General features: G+C 41.5%; 1 protein-coding gene across 14 annotated transcripts in view; it reads right to left on the bottom strand.

Annotated features, from left to right (window-relative positions):
* Positions 1-1,245: 1,245 nt before the first annotated feature.
* Rbfox2 (RNA binding fox-1 homolog 2) overlaps positions 1,246-22,078 on the bottom strand; it is a 237,560-nt gene continuing 216,727 nt past the window's right edge. For 5 of the 14 annotated variants that reach the window (XM_048356110.1, XM_048356123.1, XM_048356098.1 and 2 more), the window contains 4 exons: positions 19,020-19,059; positions 8,609-8,697; positions 8,150-8,222; positions 1,246-6,559 (listed from right to left, as the gene is read on the bottom strand). In XM_048356110.1, coding sequence (XP_048212067.1) covers positions 6,515-6,559; positions 8,150-8,222; positions 8,609-8,697; positions 19,020-19,059 — 247 coding nt within the window. In that variant the 3' untranslated portion in view covers positions 1,246-6,514. Of the gene's footprint in view, positions 6,560-8,149; positions 8,223-8,608; positions 8,698-13,545; positions 13,623-16,194; positions 16,238-19,019; positions 19,060-20,640; positions 21,724-22,078 lie in introns of those variants that run through there. The other 9 variants (XM_048356139.1, XM_048356132.1, XM_048356149.1 and 6 more) reach the window with 4 other exon arrangements.

Below are 22,078 nucleotides of genomic sequence, written 5' to 3'. Positions count from 1 at the left end.
GACTTTCCAGCCTGGGCTGTTCTTGAACCTCGATCCTCCGATCTAGGCCTCCTGGGCAGCTGGAATTAGAGGTGTGAGACACTGGTGGCCAGCCAGACAAGGACTGTTTTTCAGCAGGCAACACAAATATCTGTAGTGCCATGGCCTGCGTGGAGGCCGCACAAGCAGCAGCTCTGTGCTGGGGCCAGGCGCACTGAGCTTAGGGAACCCACCTCAGCACAGTGAGTAGGATGCCAGTTCAGAAGAGATGAGGCCACACAGCCGGGGAGCTGCGGAAGTCCTCTGCACCTTGGTCTGACACAGACTGCCTTTAGTGGAAGGGCCAGCATCACATCAGAGCGGCTGTGTCCCTGCCCTGGGGGCCAAAGCATCAGGTGAGGGGTTCCAAGTGGAGATGGCAGTCAGAAGAGGCTCATTCTGTTCGTTTGCCATAAGAAGAGAACATGGGATCTGGCAAACACGCAAACACACACACACACACACACACACACACACACACACACACACACACACACACTATTTAAGCATATTTCAATGCCACAATGACCCTGGAGAGAATGTTAACTACGCAAAAGGGAAAGGCAAAGCCCCAAAGCTGAGAAAGCGTCAGGCACGTGCTGCTATGCAGAGCATGGGGTACGGGTTTGCTTGTGAGCTGACGCAGGCCTCTTCCATGAGAACTCAAAAAAGGAGGAAGAATGGGTGGCATACAAGTAGGCTTGTGACACTGACAGCACAATGTGAAAAGGAGACCCTATGTGATGGCCCTATAATCTTCACAGAAAAGGAAGCAGGATGACCTCATGGGGTGATGTTAAAGGAGTGGGAGATGGAGACAGGATGTTAACTTCAGACATTGGGGAGTTATTGGCCATGAAACCAATGTAGTAAGGGATGGCTAACAGGTCCAGATAATAAAGAGGAGGTCTCCTAGGACACATTCCCATTAAGGTAAATGCAAAGGAGCTGGCTGAGTGGCAGGCAGCTCAGGGGGTCAGGGGAGGGTGAGGTGGGGTGCAACGGCAAAGAGATTTCAGAACTTTGTAGTTGGGAGCTCACTGGCTGGAGACGCCAGGCAGGAGCTGGTGGTCCCATCTATCTCCTAGTTTACCTACCACCTTCTGCAGGAAGAGCTGTGGGTTTCCTTCTTCCTTTCACCATCCTGCAAAGTCAAATCCAGGGTGCACCTTTTAAGCTTCGGGTGGAGACAATGAGGAAAGAGGATCAATACACATAGGCCAAAGGTGGTGTTTCTCTCTTTTATTTAAAAACAGTGCTTCATTACCATTCGCAAAGGCTGAGGCAGTCCCCCTCCTTTGCTTAGAGTTTATAAAAGCCAGCAACATGATCAATAATTTATACACATGGAGAGTAATACAAAAAATAAGGAAGAAAAGCTAAAGATCTAACTACTCCGACCTTCACAATTCCAGCTACTTGATAATAATAGGAGTAACCCAATGAATACTGTATGGTCTGAAAGCTACTATACAATATGATTCTTAAGGAGAAGGGAAGGGAATTAGAGACTGTCACAAAGCCCTGGGGTGCTTCTCTGGAGTTGGCAGGGAAACAGGGTCCTGGGCAAGCGGCTTGGGTGTCCTAGGAAGTGAGTCTTGGGGGGGACGGAAGGGGAGGAGGCAAGGCCTGGTGGTCAATTGTACAAACATCCCATGGGCACCCCCAAGTCCCCGAAGGTACCTGTTCTGCCCCTGCAACGGGAGGGGTGGGAGGATCCATGGTGCGTGTGGGGCCCGGCCAATCCCTGCCATGGGGTGGGGAGGAGAGGTTCTGCGGCAGCGGCGCTTTGAGCCTTGCAAAGATCTGGACTGAAAAGCTCAGAGCTTCAGGTAGGTCGGCCTGAAACTCCTTTGGCTCTCTCCTCCCTTTGTAGCCCTAGTGTCAGCCCAGCCTGGCTCCAAATATTCACAAGCAGAATAATGTAAGAAAAAAAAAATTCATGTCCTTTAGGGGGAAAAAAATAGGATCAATTCATCACTCGGTATATAATACAGCCAAAATGAGCTGCCAAGTAAGCACACGCACACAAAAATACCATGAACAGAAAATACGAGGAAACGAAGAAGCTGGGAGTCTTCATGGGGTGCAGACATCACTTAAAGCACTTATCAGTCCCCAGTAAAAACAAACTAAAAACATTTTTTTTTTTGAAAATTTCAAAAACCTCACATGCCCCCTGGGGGTCTGGTGTTGGTAATGGGCAGGGGGAGAGGGGAGATAAAGAGAAGCTGGGTTCCCTTTTTGCTTGCCAGGGCGAGCTGAGTCCTCATGTCACTGGCAGGTTTATCACCACCAGGCAGAGGACCATGGCCCTATGCTGGTGGTCTCCGTAAAGGCAAGGTTTGAGTTTTGGCTGTTGAGCGGTTCTCAAGTTACCAATCCCTGCCAACCAGCACTACCATGGCTGAATTGATCTACCGTTTTCCTGAGTAAACTGTAACTGGTTACAGTTTCGGTAACATGCATAAGAACTCGGCTACTACAGCCACCTGCAATACTTCAGGGGTCCCTCCATCCCTCGGCTCCTCATCCTAGTGCCTCTCACTGAGAAATGCCATAAATGGTAGTCTGGTCGGGTGAGCTGTGTTTTCAAAGCAAGGCGCCAGAGACTCTACTCAGTGACTGAGAGGGCACAGACTGGTTTAGGACACCCAGAGCCAACTTGGAAAGAGCCCTGTTTCTTGCTCTAGCTCCTGGATGGCTATTGCCTGGCTGATCAGTTAAGCAAGGATGAAGGAAGTACACAGGAAAAGGAGAGGGAGGGAAGAGGCTTTTGGACAGTAACATTTCCAAAAAAATATAGTGTTTTATGCAACAGAGAATCAAATGTCACTGTTGTATACTACAAAGAGTCAGACATTCTCAAGAGCATGACAAAATAAAACACACACGTTTACATCTGATGTTCACCTTGCCCACTATTTTTTTCCTATCTTAAAACAGTGCAAACAGGTAACTTATGCTTTTTAAAACATCACGACCCCTTCCCCACCCTCCCCTCCCAAAGTCCCTTTCCTCCTAATATCTGGGGGGAAAAAAATCTTCAGTTCTGCAAATGTCACTGTGCTAGAGATTTGCAAGCAGCAGAGAATCGGCTAACCTGGGCTAAGAGGGGAAGTTCGTCAGTTACCTCTTTCCCTCTCGAAATGTCCAGGCGCAATCCAAATGGTCCCTTGGCTGGCCTTGTTCCTGTGCCAAAGGGAAGCACATCCCTGGGGCAGCTTCCACCCCATCCTACAGTCCGTCCTATCTGGAAGCTACGTGAGTAGTTACTGGATGGTGGCGATAACCGAAGTCTGCTACATCTCTAGTAAAGCATACCCTAAATTAAGAGCAGTTCAGCCCCTGAGGAGTCCACATTCGAGAAAAAGCTGCTATCACTGATTTCTATTCACTAGATAGCCACTAGGTCCCCTTGAACTAAGAGCTGAGCCCCAGTTGACTTCTTTACAGACAGAAAATATATCGGCTCCATTCAGACTGAGGCTGCTGGAGGATGATGGTGATAGGTTTTGTTAAACCTGAGAGCCTTAGAAATGATGAATCTGAGTTAATGTAGTTGAACTATGGAATGCAGGAATTCTAGAAAAGACCTAAGGGCAGCTCTCTGGGATGAAAAGAGGGATATCCAATGAAGGTTTTCACTAGTGGCCTCCCTAAAGGAGGCCAACTTCTAAGAATAAGATGCCTAGTATAGAAAATCCAGGTCATGGATGAGAGCCAAGTTGAGAAGACCATCTCTGAACTGTGATTCAACATCAGTAAGCCATTTGAAGTGATCAACCTACATCCTCTAGTGAAGGTATTCATAAGACGCCAGCCCCTCTGGCCGTGTCAGGAACCCAGAAGCACTGATGCCTTGACTCTGATGGGAGGGGACCTCCAAGCTCTGTGGCTGATGGGGAGAGGCTGATACTGTGGGATCAGGCTGGCTGAGAGCGCCTCGATCCTCAGTGGTGACCCTGGAAACCAGAGGGCCCTTGCATAAGAAACAGAATCCCAAGTGTTCTGTCTCAGGAAAGGGAGCTGGAGAAAGCGACAGAGAAGAGCACCCCTGGCAAAGCGGCAAGAACACCCTAGAAAACAGAGCTTGCCTTGGAGGCCTCAGCCAGAACCAGCTGAACTGAAGTGCACAAAGGCTCCTCAAACCCGGACGCTGCCTCTTCCAGAAGGCTATGGGAGGAAGCTGCCTTCTCTACCTTGCCAGCCATCCTTATTCTTATCAAAGAAAAGAGAAGAGAAACGTTCTCACTCCTCCGCCACAAATATCACCAGTGAGGACGAGATGGGGTCTCCACCGGCTTAAGTGGCTTGCCACTTTGGGAGAATGATTCAAATGTCTGTTTCTTTAGTCAGCAGATATTCTCCCTCAAAACAAAAGCAAAAGAAAGATCCTCCCTGCCCCCATTCCCTAGAACTCTGAAAGCCCCCAGCCCTTGTCCTCTCCTAAAACATTTATATACATACAATTAATATTGTCTTAACAGCAATAAACCTAACTTTGGCTTGGGGGAGGGGGAGGCCCTTTGAAGGGCCATTTGATTGAATAGTTTTGTCTTTTACTCTATGTGCGCCCCCCCGCCCCCGAATCCACGAGTGCACCAAGGTCTGGAGTTTGCCATCTCCCCAGGTTATTAGGGAAGAGGGTATCTGAGGAGGGACATGTCTCCATGTGGCAGGCCAGTGCCCTCCCAGACAGCACTGTTTACAAAGAACGCTTGATACTATCACATGTCAGTCATTTTAATTCAGGGACATGAAATCAGTTTATCAGAAAAGAATGTGTGGAGGCAGGAGTTAAAAAAAAATCAAACAAAACCCATAATAAAGCAGAAGCTCCATGTCTCTGACCTACTCCCTTTAGCAGCTGTCCCTTGGGGTGGAAGTTCACCCTAGTACCAGTGTGAGCAGAGCAAGGAGCCCGCAGACCATGCCTGCCCACTTCCTAATGCATTTTGTTTTGGAAACACTGTCAGACTTTTGTCTTCATTAGTTATAGCCCAGAGCTTTCTCCCCTACCTTACTAACATAAAAGTGAAGCCAGACAGCACCTGCAGCGACGCACTGCCGTGGAGTCTGCGGGGACCCTTGCCGTTGGATGGCTTCATTGCTTCTTTCCTTGGCGGGCTCTACATTTTGCTTCCTGTAGTGTTAATGTGCACCATGTGGTTCAGGTGCTCAGCTGGTGTCTTTGGAGGATAATGCAAAGCTGGGTGGAAAGACTAAGAGAGCTAGACACTGTGGATAGAGAAGTGACTCACAGAGGCTCTGGAAGATGAAAATTCCTATGGCTTTGGGGTGAATACAAAGTGCCTCTGCCTGTTCTCACATGTCCTCATCACCAAAACTCCCAGGGGCAGCAGGCCTAGGGGCTTGATCTTTCCCCAACAGATGCTTTTATTATAAATTGTACTTTCTGTTGCAAGCAAGCTAAGGAATATCAGGCTCAATATTCCCTTTTCTCTTCTGAACCTTCCTTAATGGCTCTCAACAATTTTTATTTTTAATCTTCAAGCTGTGTCAAGATACCTGGAGGAAATCTGGCCACTGGCTATTTTATTCTCTGTCCCTGGATACTAAACTCCTGAATTTTGAGGACACGGGAGCAGCATGTTACTAAAGAACAGATGAGCTACATGGTGGTTGTTACAGGAAAAGCAGCCCAGCAGATGTGCTAGGATTATAGGAAAGAAAAGAAATGAGTGTTTTCATACTCCAGAGTTCATTCTGAGATAGGTTTCCTAATGAGGTGTTTATTATCCACAGACTGAGAGCATGTTTGGAAATATCAACACTGTAATTCCAAAAGCTATGCCAACTGTCTCAGGCTGGGTGTGTAAGATGATTGTAAAAAGAATGGAGAAGACAGGAGGAAAGGAGGAGAGGAAAAGTGTCTTTTAATTCTCCTGCTTTGCAAGCACAAATTCCTCTCTAGTGGCATGTGGATTCCAGCCACACAGCCTATCAGAATCTCCTGCCAAAGACCAGAATTCAGAAGACTAGAAGAATATGCCGCTGCAGAAAGATCTCTTCCACTTCTGTTGTCCCCAGCCATGCAGCACCAGATACACTTTGGTAATTCTGTCTGCCGATTTCCGATCAGATGCATTTCTCTGCTCCTAGTGTCTCTCCTTCCTCATCAACTGCCTTTTCCGTGACTGACAGAATAAGCTAGGCACGGACATATAGACATGGAAATGCATTATCTTTTTTTTGTTTGTTTTTGTTTACCACAGTTAAAAAAAGAAAAAAAAAGAAAAAAATGCACAATCTTTGGAACAAAAGAATTAAAGGCAGAAATTTAAAGGAAAAAATACATATTCAAAGAACATAGTGAGGTATAAAAAAGTATTCTCTCTTTTTTTGTGTTTTTTTTTTTTGTTTGTTTGTATTTCCTCTTCATCTTGCTATAGAGTTCCTCTACTAGTAAATATTGCAATAGCCAGGCCTCATGAACTGGGGGCTGTCCCATTTGCAGGGGTCTCACGTCACTTCAGTAGGGGGCAAATCGGCTGTAGCCACCTCGGTATAAACTCGCCTGCAGTAATTAAAGACAAAAAGAATTAGACAGCTGATGAGAGAAGCATTATAAATGAAGAAACATGTATTGGGGAGGGATTTGGGGAAACGGCTTCCTCTGAATCCTCAGTGAAAGGGGTCACATACTGCCTGGTGGAGCCAAGAAACCAATTTCCTCCTTGAAAGCTGTGCCAACCAGAGCCCAACACTCCTACTGCGGCTTTACATGAATCGGCTCAGAAGGGAGACAAGTTCAAGCTTAGTTCCGCAAACAGAATGATTTTGACCAGAATGGGTCTTCCTTTACCTTGATACATCATTACAATCATTATTAGAGACTCCTCAGGTGCATATGTTACTTCTGACCATTATTGTTGGCGTGTGTTCAAGTCACAGCCCGTGTTTGAAACAATACTCTGCTTCAACCTAAGTCCATCTTTGAACTACTAAAACCTATTTCTTCTGCAATCTATCTATAGGATTAATTCTACACCTGCCCATGGCTACCAACATTGTTGGATACTCCAATCCCTTATGTAAAAATGGTTCAGTATTTGCACATCACATATATATATATATATATATATATATATATATATATATATCCTCTCTATACTTTTAATCGTCTCTAGAGTACTTAGGATTCTTTGCCCTAGTATTTCAGTTGGTTCTATGGATGTGGGACCCACTCACGTGAAGGGCTGACTACACACTGATTAGCTTGTTTCTTTCATCTTGATCAAGTTCCCCAGAAATCTACCTTTCCTTGGCTCATTTTTTTTTTTAAATATAGGATTTTTTTGGTATATTATTTTTGTCATTTGGCACTAAATAAAATATTAGGAACATCCATTGCTGCTCCCATATCACTCTCTCTACTTCAATTCTAAACACATATTCCCTGAGAACCTTCTCTTTTCTGTCCCTAGACCTTCATCAGCAGGCTTTCAGTAGGGGAAGCGGCAGGCTTTCATCTTTTATACCCTAACTTTACTTCTTCCTGCTTCCCTCTCAGACAATGTTGTCCATGCATGGAGGTGGCTGCCTAGCTGCATTCTGGGTTGGAGAGAGTGACTGATGTTAGGAGGTCCCACTAGGGAAAAGCCTGTCTTTGCTGTAACCAGTGAGCCCCATTCACTAGAACTAAAGATTTTCCAACCAGGCCCAAGAATATTGCAGTAAGGACTTTGGCTAGGGTAGATTATTCTAGACAAGCTCTAGGGACATCTTTCTTTTTTTTCCCATGAGAATATTACTTTTTGTCAATGATAAAATGTTACCAATAGAATAGTATCTATCAGAAGACTTAGGAATTAGCAGAGACATCCTCTGGCATCTGCAATTGAAAATAATACATATTATCATCTTTGGAAAGCCTATTCTCCTGTCTTTGCCAGTATCTATCAATAAAACTGTGCTACTGGCATGTACCTCACATAGCCGATACACAGATAAAGACAGTGACATGAAGTTTCTAGTGACCTATGAGGCTCTCACATTGTGACAACAGATGAAGGACTGAATTGGTCATTTTGCTAGACCTTTTATAGTCTGTAGGTAAAAGTTAGAGGGAGAAAAACTGTTCAAAGAAAAATGTATATTCACTTACCACAGCGCCAACTCCATAGCTAGCGGCAGGGGCAAGGGCATGGTAGGGGTCGGCTGTGTACACCCTGCCATAACTGGAAAAAAGAAGCACAATCAGAAAGAGAAGGGGAGGGTTTACTGCGCTAAAGATGTGAGTTACTTGGTCTTGAATTATTACTAGGAAAATTCTACCTGAGTGCAGTCTGAAATATTCTCAAGTACTAGAAAATGGCAAGGAAGGGAGTTGAAAAGAGGAAGGAGGAGACTGCAGTGGCAGATCCAAGAAGACAACAAGACAGTGAGTGGGGGAGGGGCCCATGGCTCCTATGCTGGCACAGCGGAGGCCATGCAGAGCAGACCTGCAGAGAAACTCGGCTGGCAGGAAGCCCAATGGACTAGGCACTGCTCTGGTAATGGTGAGGAAGAAGAGGACGACGCTGTCCTCTGGATGGTGCGGTGCCTGCCCTTGTGATCTACATACCCGTCGCTGTAAGCGGCTGCGGCGGCTGCAGCAGCTGTGGCTGCGGTTGCAGTAGCAGGCTGTGCATATCTGTAGGCTGCATATCCACCCTACAGGAGAGAAGAGAACTGACTTTACAGATACCTCTCCCCCGGGACACACACGCACACCCCCCACCCAACAGACACACAAGTGTAGACACAGGGACAGACAGCAACACAGACACACATGGGAAGAAATGTTTCAAACTGCATTGGTCTTCATGTTATTCCTCTAAAAGGAAATTAAGCCCCACCCAATGTAGGAATTTGCTTTCCAATTTGGGAAAGTAACAAAAAAAATAAATTATATAGGTAATACCTATAAATGTAATTTTGGATCTGTCTTCACAGTATTTGCTGAACTTTCAAAAAGAAAAAGTCACAGAATATTGGAACTCTAACAGGAAATGTAAATTATGGAGTTAAATATGTTACATATTTGGATTAGTTCATTCATGGCTACAAGACTACGGCACACCACTGGACGTCTAACCAGGTCTCTGCTCTGTCTGGTCCTACCACACATTTGTCAAGATCATCAAGCAGTATTTAGAAGGAAAAGACAAAGTAGGTTAGGACAAGTGAACTTCAACTTGTGAGGCAATGAAGCTTGCCACCTGCTTTTTTTTTTTTTTTTTTTTTTTTAAGTAGTTGTGTGCTGGGTGCTGGTGGCTCAGACCTGTAATCCTAGCTCCTCAGGAGGCTGAGATCTGACGACTGCAGTTCAAAGCCAGACTTAGCAGGAAAGCCTGTGGGACTCTTATCTCCAATTAACCACCAGAAAACCAGAAGTGGTACTGTGGCTCAGAGTAGCAGAGCTCTAGCCTTCAGCAAAAAAGCTCAGGGATAGTTCCAGACCCACGATCACCAAAACAAAACACAAACAAACAAACAAAAAAGTAGTTGTGACAGACTATTTGGCTTAAACAAAAATAATTTATCAGTGGGCCTTTTACAGAAAAGTTCACCAACTCCAATCAATATTTCAGATCCCGGCACATGAGGAGCACTAAGCACTTAATGACAACTGCTTTTTTTTCTTTTTTTTTCTTTTTAATCTTGTTTTTCCTTCAAAGAGATTGTGTGGTTCTTACAGCTTCATTTTAAGTTCTGAGAGTTTTCCTTCCAATGGTTCAAATACTCTGTAATTTCACCTCCATTTATATGAATCAATTATTCAAAAGGTAGTATGAGTGTCTCAGTGAATCATGTCCTATTTTAGAAAAGACTTCAAAAGAGGACCACCACAACCACCACAAGATAGGTGACTAAAAAGTGGTAAGTCATAATTTCCCTTATCCTTCTAAATTTCCTATTTAACTTAGGCCAAATTCAAACAAAAATTATTATTTCTCTTCTTCTTCCAAAAGTAATTGTGTAATCCTAGCTACTCAGGAGATCTGAGGATCAAGGTTCTATGGCTCAAGTGTAGAGTGCTAGCCTTGAGAAAAGACACTCAGGGACAGTGCCCAAGCTCTGAGTTCAAGCCCCAGCACTGGCGTACTCGCACACACAGTAATTGATGGGTCATTTGGACGCCATGTAAGTCATGAACAAAAGCATGCTTATTTTTTGTAGTCTGTGTCTACTTTTCATGGATATCTGAAGTTTTCCACTGTTTATTCCTTCAAATGTTCTACTCTTGCCAAATCTATAAAAGAAATTTCTCATTTATTTCTGTGTCATTGCTTAGGATTGAAAACAAGTAGTTTCATTTTTCTTTCGTTTTGGTGGTACTGGGGGTTTGAACTCAGGCCTCCATACTTGCTAGGGAGGTGCTTTACTGATGGGGCCACACCTCCAGTCCTTTTTTGTGCTGGTTACTATTGAGATAGGGTCTTGCTTCCTGTATGTGCATGCACCTGGGGGCAGTGATTCACCTATTTAGCCTTCCAGTCATAGCTGGGATGACAGGTACATACAACCATGCTCTACTATTAGTTAAGAAGGGGTCTTTCCTCTTGAGTTAGGAGGAAAAGGCTCTTGTAAACTTTTTGTCTGGGCTGGCCTCAAGCAGTGATTCTCCTGATAACCTCCCAACCAGATAGGATTACAGGTGTAAGCCAGCTGAACACAAGTATTTTTTAAAAATGAAACCCTTGCTCTCCTTGCTATCCAATACAGCAGCTTCTCACTTATTTCAAGGCCTGGGCACTGTCCCTGAGCTTCTTCTGGTCAGGGCTAGGCACTCTACCCCTTTAGCCACACAGCCTCACATTCAGCTTTTCTTTTTCTTTTTCTTCTGGTAGTTTATTACAAGTAAGAGTCTCACAGACTTTCCTGAGTGAGTCGGCTTTGAACTATACTCTCAGCCTCCTGAGTAGCTAGGATTACAGGCATGAGCCACAAGTCCCTCGTATTTTTCTTTTTATGTTTTATGCTTCCTATAATTGATAAAACTGCAATGGGAGGGCAAATGTACTCTTGCTTTTCAAGTCTACAGCGTGTGAGGCCATCTGAAGTAGCTTCGAATATATATTAAAAACAACCTGATTGGCTTTAGCAGCTATGTAGTTATTCCTTTAAAGTACAATTTCCTTCTCATTCACAAATTCTTCTATAAAGATGATGCTACTAAGTACTACCAAACACTGGCAGTGAAATGGTAATGGGTAAGAACATGGCAGGAAGTATCTTCCAGGGCTAGTTGTGCCAGTGGTTTCTTGGAATTCCAACCAAGTCTATGGGAATGGGCAGGCCACACTGATCCCTGGCAAAGGTTGCAAGGGTTCACCAAAGTATTTTACTTTGGTTCTTCATTTTTTTGCTAGTCCTGGGGCTTGAACTCAGGGCCTGGGCACTGTCTCTGGGCTTCTTTCGCTCAAGGCTATCACTCTACCAATTGAGCTACAATTACCACTTCTGAAATTCTTTTTTTTGGTCATGGGGCTTGAACTCTGGGCCTGGGCGCTGTCTCTGTCCCTGAGCTCTTCAGCTCAAGGCTAGCACTCTTACCATTTGCGCCACAGCACCATTTCCAATTGTCTGGTGGCTAATTGGAGATAAGAGTCTCACGGACTTTCCTGCGCAGGCTGGTCTGGCATTGAACCGGGATCCTCAGATCTTAGCCTCCTGAGTAGCTAGGATTACAGGAATGAGCCACTGGTGCACGGCCCACTTCTGCATTTTTCTGAGTAGTTTATTGGAGATAAGAGTCTCAAAGATTTTCCTGCCCAGGCTGGCTTTGAACTTCCATCTTCAGATCTCAGCCTCCTGAGTAGCTAGGATTACAAGTGTGAGCCATTGGTACCTGGTTTATCTTGGTTCTTCTTTTTTTTTTTTTTAGGGTTTTAAAGATAACACAAAGCAATAAAAGCACTTATTATATAAAGCAAAAGTTGATTAGTATGACTGAATTTTTACTGTACACCAGAGGCTCAATTTTTCATAATATTATGACTTGATTTCATTAGCTTAGAATTAAAGCCAGGATAGAGTATGTAGCAGGGTTATTTTAGTAAACTTCTTTATAAGCAAGAACAATATAGCATTATGTAGTTTATCCTTAAAAACCTAAAAATCTAAGCTAAATAAAAGCAGTTAATGTTTGATTCTTGCTTATCTAGGTAAAGTACTACAGAATATATAGTCTCCTTAAAGTCTTCCCAGGCCCAAGAGTGCTCACTGAGGATGGCTTCAGGCCTTAATCCCTGGGAACATGAGTGGAGATACTGGGACTAACTACTCTTAGTATGCTTTTTCTCCAATCACAGCTCTGATCTGGATCCTACTAATTCTGAGGTTCTAAGTGAGGTTACAGACAGTAGAAACTCCCTACAGCTCCTGTGGCCTTCAAGAAGCCCAAGGGCCCCCTTTGTTGAGAAGTTATGTTGCTTTGAACCCACAGCATCCCAAGTGATGCCAACTGTAGTAAAGTCTCTTCCTTCCTACTCAGAAGGAAATAAACATTCTCCATTGGTTGTGGTTTCCTTCTTTTGTAAGTGAACTTGATTTTGAAGTCTGAACTTGATGAGGCTGTCTGTGCTCCAAGTGTAGAAAAACAGGACAGGAATGAACTATTTTTCTGATAATGACAGGCTCAGGAAGAGTGTCAACACCAAGGGGGGGAAAACCAACATTAAATGTTTTTAAAAATCAGATTACCTTTCAGATTTACTACTCTCATAGACATTATGATACGATAATGACACTATAGAGAAGTCCTTCAAAGGAGGGCTATGGGTGGGTAATAACATAATGAAGCAATTCACCAATTACTCCAAATTAAAAAATTAAATTGTCTATTATGGACTTATTCCTTGTAGATATTTATGCCAAGTGCGTCTGGATACTTGACTGGATATTCAAAAAAATTTTAACAAAATGCATGAAAGAAACCCACCTAGATATATTTATTTCTATTCTGGATTTCAGAGTACATTAGGATTCCAGGCTGAGCAGCTATGCTTAGCGCTTATTTATACCAACAATCTGAAAGTTTTTATTGAACATGAGAACAAAGTGCAGTTTGAAACACCAGGTTTTCATTACTGTTTCTTAAAAATTTTCAAAAAGAATAAGGTGGGAAAGGAGTAGGAGAGAGGGATCAGGCGTGGGGAGGGGATATGGCGCCACATTTATTAATCACATTAAAAACTAAGCATGCCAACATCTGGAGCTAAAACAACCAGCAAAATCACCACGTTCAGACTCAGTATTGGCTAACTCTATCTATCCCAGCATTCTCTTGGGACAGCGGTTTGCCCTAGGCTCTACCACAAGCTCGGTGAAGTACACAGCCTCAATTACTAGAGCGTGCAGCCACAACGACCTGGTATTACGGAAACAGTCAGTCACCACTTGAGTTAACATTCCATACCCTAACGACTGACCCCTCCCCAGCCCAAGGGAAGAGTAAATCTTGCCCACCCAGCCCTGACCCACACCACAATGTTAATAATTATAACAAGCAGTAACCCATCTGTTATATCAGAGAAGGGAACAGAGACTCCACTGAGAGATTTAGAGTGAGATGTTAACATTTCTTCAGCTGACTGCACAAACAAACAAACAAAAAAAAAGAGGAGAAATAATTCATTTGGAGATATGAAGTCATGAATAGCTGATGTGTATTGCTTTTAACCATGCACTGATGCAAAACTGAAGCAACCATTAATAATAAAAATTAAAAAGGACATATGTATTTACACACAATCAGACCTGTTTGATCTGAAGCAGTTTGCAGATTCTATCTGTGTGTGATTTGAAATAAAACAAAAATGGGGATTAGCATGGCCACAGCACACCCTAATGTAGGAGGGCACACACGGACAGCTTTCTGGAACTCTGAGAGCTGCCTAAATTTGGCTGTCTAAGCCTGATTCAAATACACACATGCCCCTTGAAAGATAATTACTCTCTAATTATTTTGTAATTAATTCTCAGTAACACCTAGTGTTCCCAACTGGAGTAGTCCAGTGCTGTCTCACTTCCTATTCAACCTGCCTGACCCACAGTACTCATCTGTCTGTTCACCTTTTGGCAACAACTGCATTTCTGATTTACACTGTTCTTCCATCTTTCCTGCATTTGAAAAATTTATTTTCCAATTACTATTAACATCTGTGTCTTTCCAGTTTTTAAAGGGAAATGCTGTTGCTCTGAGATCCTTTTCTGCAAGGACTTCTGAAGCGGTTAAAGGAAAGCCTCAGTTGCCCATGGCCTAGTAGTGTCATCCCCTTGGGATTCTTTCTCTGAACTGAATCAATTTTATTATTTAGTTCACCTTATACTCTTGCCATAGTGACTACAGTATTCTTCCACACAGTTCTATAGCTGTGTTTTAAATGAGAACAAGACAGAAGGGTATTAATATTATCCTTCCTATATCTGAGCTTTATCTGACTATTCATTAGTTTTATCTCACACTGGCTTCGTTAACCTTACACTGATAGACCTTTATCTTGTCTTAATTTTACCCTTGCCTTTAATTTATTTTTGTTTTAGGTTTACATTAAAACAGGACTTTGGTGAGCATGTGATGTCAAGACACCTTCTTTCTACCTGAAAGACAATGACATGTGACACTGAGGAGGAGAGTGTATATTTCAAGACCAGCAGACAAAAATGAAAGCTTGTTATCTCCATGTAGTGCATAAATCAACAGAACAAGGTGTGTGTATACGTGTGTGTGTGTGTATTGTGTGTGTGTTTAGGTAGAGGAGATGGGTAGGTGTGATGACTAAAATCATTACAGCAGAGATCTATTCTAATTAGTAGGGGTTTAAAGCTAAGCCTCTTGGAATCACCACATCTGCTGCTCAGTGATCCTAACTCCTTCTTTTCCCTAATTGCCTCTCCACTCCAGCTGAGAACACTCTGGGAGACACCATTGAGTTCTTATGTGGTAACATGGCCATCTTTGAGTAAATGTAAATAACAGATCAGAACACAAAAATTTGTCATTACTACTTTTCTGACTGAGAAATCTACCTAAGTACTTGGTAAAGTAGTATTTAGATTTTATCTTAATGTGGTATCCTCGACCTATCACTTCTATGATGGAAGAGATATGATCTTTAATGAATCAAACTTTTCACCTACTTGACTAGTCACACCTCTCCAAATTAGTTCATTTCCAAAATCTCACTGGGTAGCCACATAAAATAACTACGTTACGAAGTTGTTGGCTTTCCCACCTTGCACCCATCTATCCATCAGCACACCTCCTAACAGTGAGTTAATCAGTATCCAAAGACATTCACTGATCTACTCAGGTGAGAGGAAGTGAGAGAAATACTTCTTAGTTTTTTTTTTTTTTGAGTCCCAGCATGTTAAGATTTTTTAATTTCGAACTTTTTAAACTTCAAATTTACCTAGTATAGCACAATCTAATCACTATTCAATACAGGGTCTCCTGGGGAACTTAATTTATTTATTTGTGTGTGTGTGTGTGTGTGTGTGTGTGTGTGTGTGTGTGTGTGTGTGTGTTTCCTGGGGCTTGAATTCAGGGCCTGGTCCTTGTCCCTGAGCTTTTTTGCTTAAGGCTAGTGCTCTACTACTTGAGCCACAGCTTCACTTCCAACATTTGGGTGGTTAATTGGAGATAAGAGTTTCACAGACTTTCTGTTCAGGCTGGCTTTGAACTGTAATTCTCAGATCTCAGCCTCCAGGGGTGAGTCACTGGCTCCTGGCGGGACTCAACATTTTAAATCTTATTTGGGTGGAGTTCTACTTTCTCCCTTTTCACATTTCTTTCACAGTAGGTACAAGTGTCCCTTTCTGCTAAAATCTTCAATATCAAAGACCAGTTTAAGTGCCATAGGCAAATGTGATTGACAAATTACAAGAGGCAGCAGTGATCGGACAGTGCACGTAACACGTCTGGTGCAGCGATGTAGCAGAGGGGAAGGAGCACTTATTTTGGAGGAAGTGCCCTTAATGTGTGGGATGTGACAGTGTGCACTGCTGAGGTAGCAGGGCTTAGATCACACGCTCACAAGTCTTGATTGTCCAAAAAAGCCTCTGTTCCCATCTCTAACGTGGAGCTGGAATGGTTAGTATAATTCAATTTTTTCACTGCAATCCACAATCTGATTGATTGGCAGGTCACACTGGCACTCCTACCTGAGGTATTTTAGCGCTAATGATTGGTTCCTGTAAGACTATTCTATAACAGAACACAGGAAGAGCAGTTCAAAAAACACAGCTGTGGAAGGAAAACAATCATACAAAAAGCCCACTATGGGGCCCACCAGCCTTTTCTTTCCTTTGGATGCAAGCATGCTTTTCACAGGATGAAAATTTGGAGCAGTTTGTTGCCCCACTTAGAAGGTAAATTAGGGTGAACTATGCCTTTTCTACTGGGCAAAAAGGAAAGGAAGAAGTAGTAGACACATGATCTGTGAGCCACATGCCCCAGCCCTATCCTGGCAGGTCTTTATTCAAACTATGGACACAAGTGCTATATCAAATCTTCACAGAGGACAGTGCCATTGAGAAACAGAAAGAAAGAAAAGTGGCTAGCAGAAGTCAATGCCTAAGAGTAGAACAGGAAAAGGGATCATAAGAAATCCTCCACAATTAACGTAAACAAAACCAACACTTAACTCTTCTGTCCTGTGTCTTCTCTTCAAACTCTGCTCTCAGTGCACTTTTTAAGTGAGATAAACCCTTCACTCATTTTGTCCTAATATGTATTTCTGAGGAAAAAGGAACTAAACATATACTGATAGATTTCAAAGATGGAGAAAGGAGCAGAGAGAATTCAAGGCAAAACTACGGTGGGGTTTTTTTAGAAGTATCCTTTGCTATCTCCCATATGCACTACCCAGTGTAACAACTACAGTTAGAGTAGGCTTAACTCAACAGTTGCTCAATGGATGCTTGATTTTCAGTAGAGAGCTTGGTAATAACATTGCCACTAAGTACTTTAATCAATAAGAGACCAGGTTACTGAATTACTTGTTTGGTTCCATAAGGTTATTAAATTGAAAAATAATCAAGAATATTTTCTTGACAGGTACAGAAAAATCACCTCAATAAAATTTTATGTTGTAAAATAGGGAAACAGAAGAGCCATAACAAATATTCTTAGTAAGGTGACAGTAGGTGGTATTCAATAAGACAAAACTAGAAAAAATGCCCAAATAAGACACTAAAGAGAGAGAGAAAAAAAAAAACAATTTTACAGATAATCCAAATGGAAAAGTCCACTCTACTATACAAGATTTCAAGAAAACAAATAACAAAGATGAATTTTGTGAGAACATGGATAGTAATACATATGAGAAAATGTACATGCTAATATCATATATAAAATATGTATTTAGAAATGTGCAACTTGGTGTCAGAGTAAAACATATTTTTCCAATCCTCAAATTTAACTGTGAACAGGAGGGGAAGAAAGGTATTATTACTTGCTGAAAACCTTTTGAGGAAAGAAGTGGGTTTTAATTAATATACAAAGAGAGATAATGAAATATGGATTAGGTGTATAAATAATTTATGTAATTCTGACAAGTTACAGTCTAGGAAACATGCCTATCAAGTTAGAGCATTGGACCACATTGTAAGTAGTTGTTAAGGCATACTTTGAAGGCGTACACTAAGTAGCACAGGTGGAGTCACTTGTACCTCGTAGGACAGTGTTACCTGAAAGCCTCTGAGGACATTCTGGCTCATCAAAAGGTCCTCTCATAGATACTGGGCAGCTAAAGGTAGAGAAAATATTGCTAGGCAATGATAACCTATCCCCACAGAATAATTCATGCTGACAAATTTTCTTATAAAAATATTTCTTAGTGGGCTGGGAATATGGCCTAGTGGCAAGAGTGCTTGCCTCCTATACATGAAGTTCTCAGTTCGATTCCCCAGCACCACATATATGGAAAACGGCCAGAAGGGGCACTGTGGCTCAGGTGGCAGAGTGCTAGCCTTGAGCGGGAAGAAGCCAGGGATGGTGCTCAGGCCCTGAGTCCCAAGGCCCAGGACTGGCAAAAAAAAAAAAAATTTCTTAGTGATTTCAGTGACTAGATTACACTTACATTCAGAAAATGGCCATTTGAGAGGGCCTAATAAAAGATTTCAAAACTCAAAAGCTTTTCCTCTTTGTTAGTTTGATTACTTTTAAGTAGTATGTGACAAATCAGTCATGGATTTTAGCTATAGCTAGATGAATGAATAATGGACTAAGGGTGATTGTGGCTGGTGGAATCAACAAGTCCTGCAGGATAATTGAATGACTTCAACTCTGCGTTGCTAATTACACTGCTTGTTTCTCCCTGAAGCTTCTGAGGAAAGAGACTCATGGGCTGTGGACCTTTGAGTACAGAAAGGTTTTAAATATAGACTGTCTGGTGTCCTCTTATTATCACGCAGTCTCCACTGGCATTAGTTTCTGTGTTTCTTTCACAGCCTATGTTCTCGCTTAGTATGTAAAAATCAGAAAGCACACAGTTGAGGAAGTTTAGTGCTAGCTATGTAAATAAAAGCTCTAATGATCTAAATAGGGATGAAATGAGAACAGAAGCAGAAACAGTAGAATTGGTACAACAAGGCTAAGCTAGTCCTGTTATTTATGTATGCAAATGACACAACAGTAATAGAAGACTTTAAACCTGCTGATCATCTCAAAAATAAATTAGGAGATAGACTGCATATTGTGGGCACAGGGAAGGGAAAAGAATATGTCCAGTAGACTGACCCTCGCAATGATCAGGAAACCCAAAGGCTTAGTTTTTTGCACCCAGGGGCAAGCGCAGTGGCAGAGAAGCATGCTTGCATTCTTAAATATATAAATATATATATATATCCACAAGGAAAAAGAAAATAAAAATTAAATAAATTATACTTAAAAAACAAACAAACAAACAAAAAAACCCAAAGAAACAGAAAAAAAAGGCTGGCTTGTCAGGGGATGGGGTCGAGAAGGCCCCGGTGTGTGTACTTACATAGAGGTCAGCACCGTAAAATCCGTCCTGGTAAACCACACTGCAGAAAATCCACACAAAAACAAAAACAAAAAAACAAAAGAACAGAAACACATTCCGGTTATTGAGGACGGCAGCATGCACATGCGCTCTACACAGGCAGGTGATGTATGAATACGGAACCTGGGCGTGGGGCCATGGCAAGTCAGTGAGCAAATGTCCAAGTGCACATGAGTGTTACACAGCTCCAGGACATGCTGGAAGAGCTAAAGGTGTGCAAAAGAGGGCCAAGCGTCTGGCTGTTTAGAAACTTTAGAAAGGACTAAAATAATCAACAGCATCCCCAGGAGGGCCTACAGTCATCCAAAGCCTGCTGGTTTGTAGAGATCCACATTTTTATCCGGAGTATTTTTTAAAGTTAAGTTTTCCCCAGGAGGAAGTTTTTCTTTAAAGAGCTCACAAAGGGTAGAGGAAAGGGGTTTAACTTGAAAAAAGTGAACCCCCGCCCCTCCATCGCCCCAAAGAAATTCTTTTAGGGCAGGATCTATATGTAAAGAGTGTTTCAAACTTATGTTTAGTATTTTGTTTTCCATCTCATGGTGAAGTGTATTTTTTTTCTGATATCCATACATCACCTGCTTTTTACCCTGCACATTAGACATGCGATAAGATTTGGCTGATCACACGAGCATGCAAAGTATTATTATTCAGCATTTTTAAGAACCAATGCAACACCTGGGGGAAACAAGTCAATCAATTCTGACCAAAGTAAACAGAGAAATGTAATTAAAAAAAAACAAAACAAAAAACCAAAACAACCAAAAATACCCACAATGCATTGCTTTCACAAGCAGAGATAATGAGCTAAAGGTTAAGGTGATTGGTCCAAGGTCCAAGAATTGAAAGGTGCAGTGGGGATCCCAGATAGTAACAACATAATCCAGAGTGGGAAGGAGTATTGGAAGATTTTAAGGGTTCTTTTTTTGAAATGAGAGTATTTGTGGAATTCTCAAAACTACACCTAAAAGCTGAAGTTCTGGAAATGATCAAGGATCATCTCATATTATTTAAAAGAAAAAAAAAAACTTAGAAGGCAGCTGTTTAGGAACAGAAGGGTTTACTTCCTGCTTAGATAATGAGTTGGTATGTAACATTCAATACCTCGTCTTTTCTTCTCCTCAAATCTAGAGCAATGCTATACACTGTTAGTTTTAAACTATAGACTTTCAACCTTTTATGCTATTTTTGTATATATATAGGTTTTCCCCAAAGCATTACTTTTGAGACAAAAAGACATGAAACAGTAGTATAGGTAAAGGATAAAAACTTTTTTTTTCATGTTTATTAGGTAAAGATTTGGCTGTATTATATTAGCTAATGTGTTTATTCTTTATTCAACAAAACAAGACAGAAAGTTTCACCACTACTTTTTCTTTTACATACAATAAAGAAGCTAGTAAGGTCAACAAATCATACTAATTTAACTTGAATGTAATGAAACTTATTTTAGGTAGCTGAAGTTTCCCATTTCTATTTTTAATGTCCTTTGCTATATTTATAGGTTAGTACTGTCACACTTTGCAGTGTCTCAAACATGTTATGCCTTTGTACTATACAACAGACAAATCAAACTTGTCTTTGATGCTTGTTTAGCTAAGTCTTATCCATTTTTAGTCTCCATTTGCAGTTACAGTCTAATATTAGAAAGTAATCTGCCTTCCATTGTGTGTTAATAAAAAATACATATAATGAGGAGGCTGATCAAATGGAAGGTACTGAGACCAGGTGGTAACAAATTAATCCTTCAATAGTTTCAATAAGAGGCTATAAGCAAAGATTTAAAAGCATTCTTCCATAGAGAGGCACTGGCATCAAGAACAAATTCATTTTTGCCTTGAGTCAAATCATTTAATGGGAATATTCACCTAAATGCTAGAAGAATTCCAATATTCCCTGTGTTAAATGCTATAAGGAGACTAGAATACAATAAATAATGATGGAGTTAGTTTACTAGGCTGAAAGCAATTTTAGGTCATTCCCCATAAAATACTGGACTTATTCCTTGCCATCTTCCATGTAAACAGGTGGTTTAGTTTTAAAAAAGAAAATATGAGAAATTAGTGTTTGATGTAAAGCAAAGAAACTGATGTAATTAAACAAAATACCATTTGAGTAAATATATACCTGACATTGGTACAGGATAGACTCAAATTTGGCCAATATACTAAAATGACCTATACCAAACAGGAATGAATTTTATAGAGTAACTGATGAAGGTTCAAAATAAGGAAGTCCCATGTGTCTCTGAGAATTCTCTCTGCAAATGTGACAGTAAACACTCTTAGCAATAAAGGATGCTTTCTGAGCAGTTTTCCTAACGTGTAGAAATTTCAGAAGGTTCATTTCTGAATCATACTCAAGTATTTCTTGATAAAACAACACTGTGCCTTTGTTCACTTCTTTAAAGAGATGCCAGAGGTTGAAGGTCAAAGGTCAAGTTGGGAGAAAAAGGATAAAATTAAAAAGTAAGTCATGGTAGAAGATGGAGATGATGGAATGCATGGAATTTAAATATCTATATATTGCAAATGAAAGTTATTTTCTGAAGCAGTTCCCTTCCAGGGTCTATTTGAGTCTGCCCACTTCAGCATGCATACTTGCCTTGTCTAATAAAAATGCTTTAATTCTGTGGCATGGAGGACTCCTAATCGTATGTCCGTTTGGTCTATGAATGAATGAATGGTAAATTAGTATACCTCTGGGTGAAGCCAATTTTGTTGTCACAAAAGGACTTATGAAAGAGGCTGTTTCCCTTTATAATTTGACTAAGTAGCAGCTAATAATAAGCTTTTCTGCCACTGTTTATATTGCTCCAAAAGAATATAGGAAAACAAAACAAAATCTGTCACAGGCAGAGAAAAGATGAAGAAGAGAAATGTCACATCTCTGAAGAGAAAAAGACCTTGGTATAACTAACTTATAGAAATCTATACTCTGGTTTCTCTTCAGATCGCATAAATCTTTCGCCTTTTACTAACTTATAGAAGTCTACTTTTTATAAAAATACACATTTTAAGGCT

The sequence above is a fragment of the Perognathus longimembris genome, chromosome 1, assembly GCF_023159225.1.
Source record: "Perognathus longimembris pacificus isolate PPM17 chromosome 1, ASM2315922v1, whole genome shotgun sequence".
NCBI lineage: Eukaryota > Metazoa > Chordata > Mammalia > Rodentia > Heteromyidae > Perognathus > Perognathus longimembris.
This window is presented reverse-complemented; position numbering and strand designations above follow the sequence as displayed.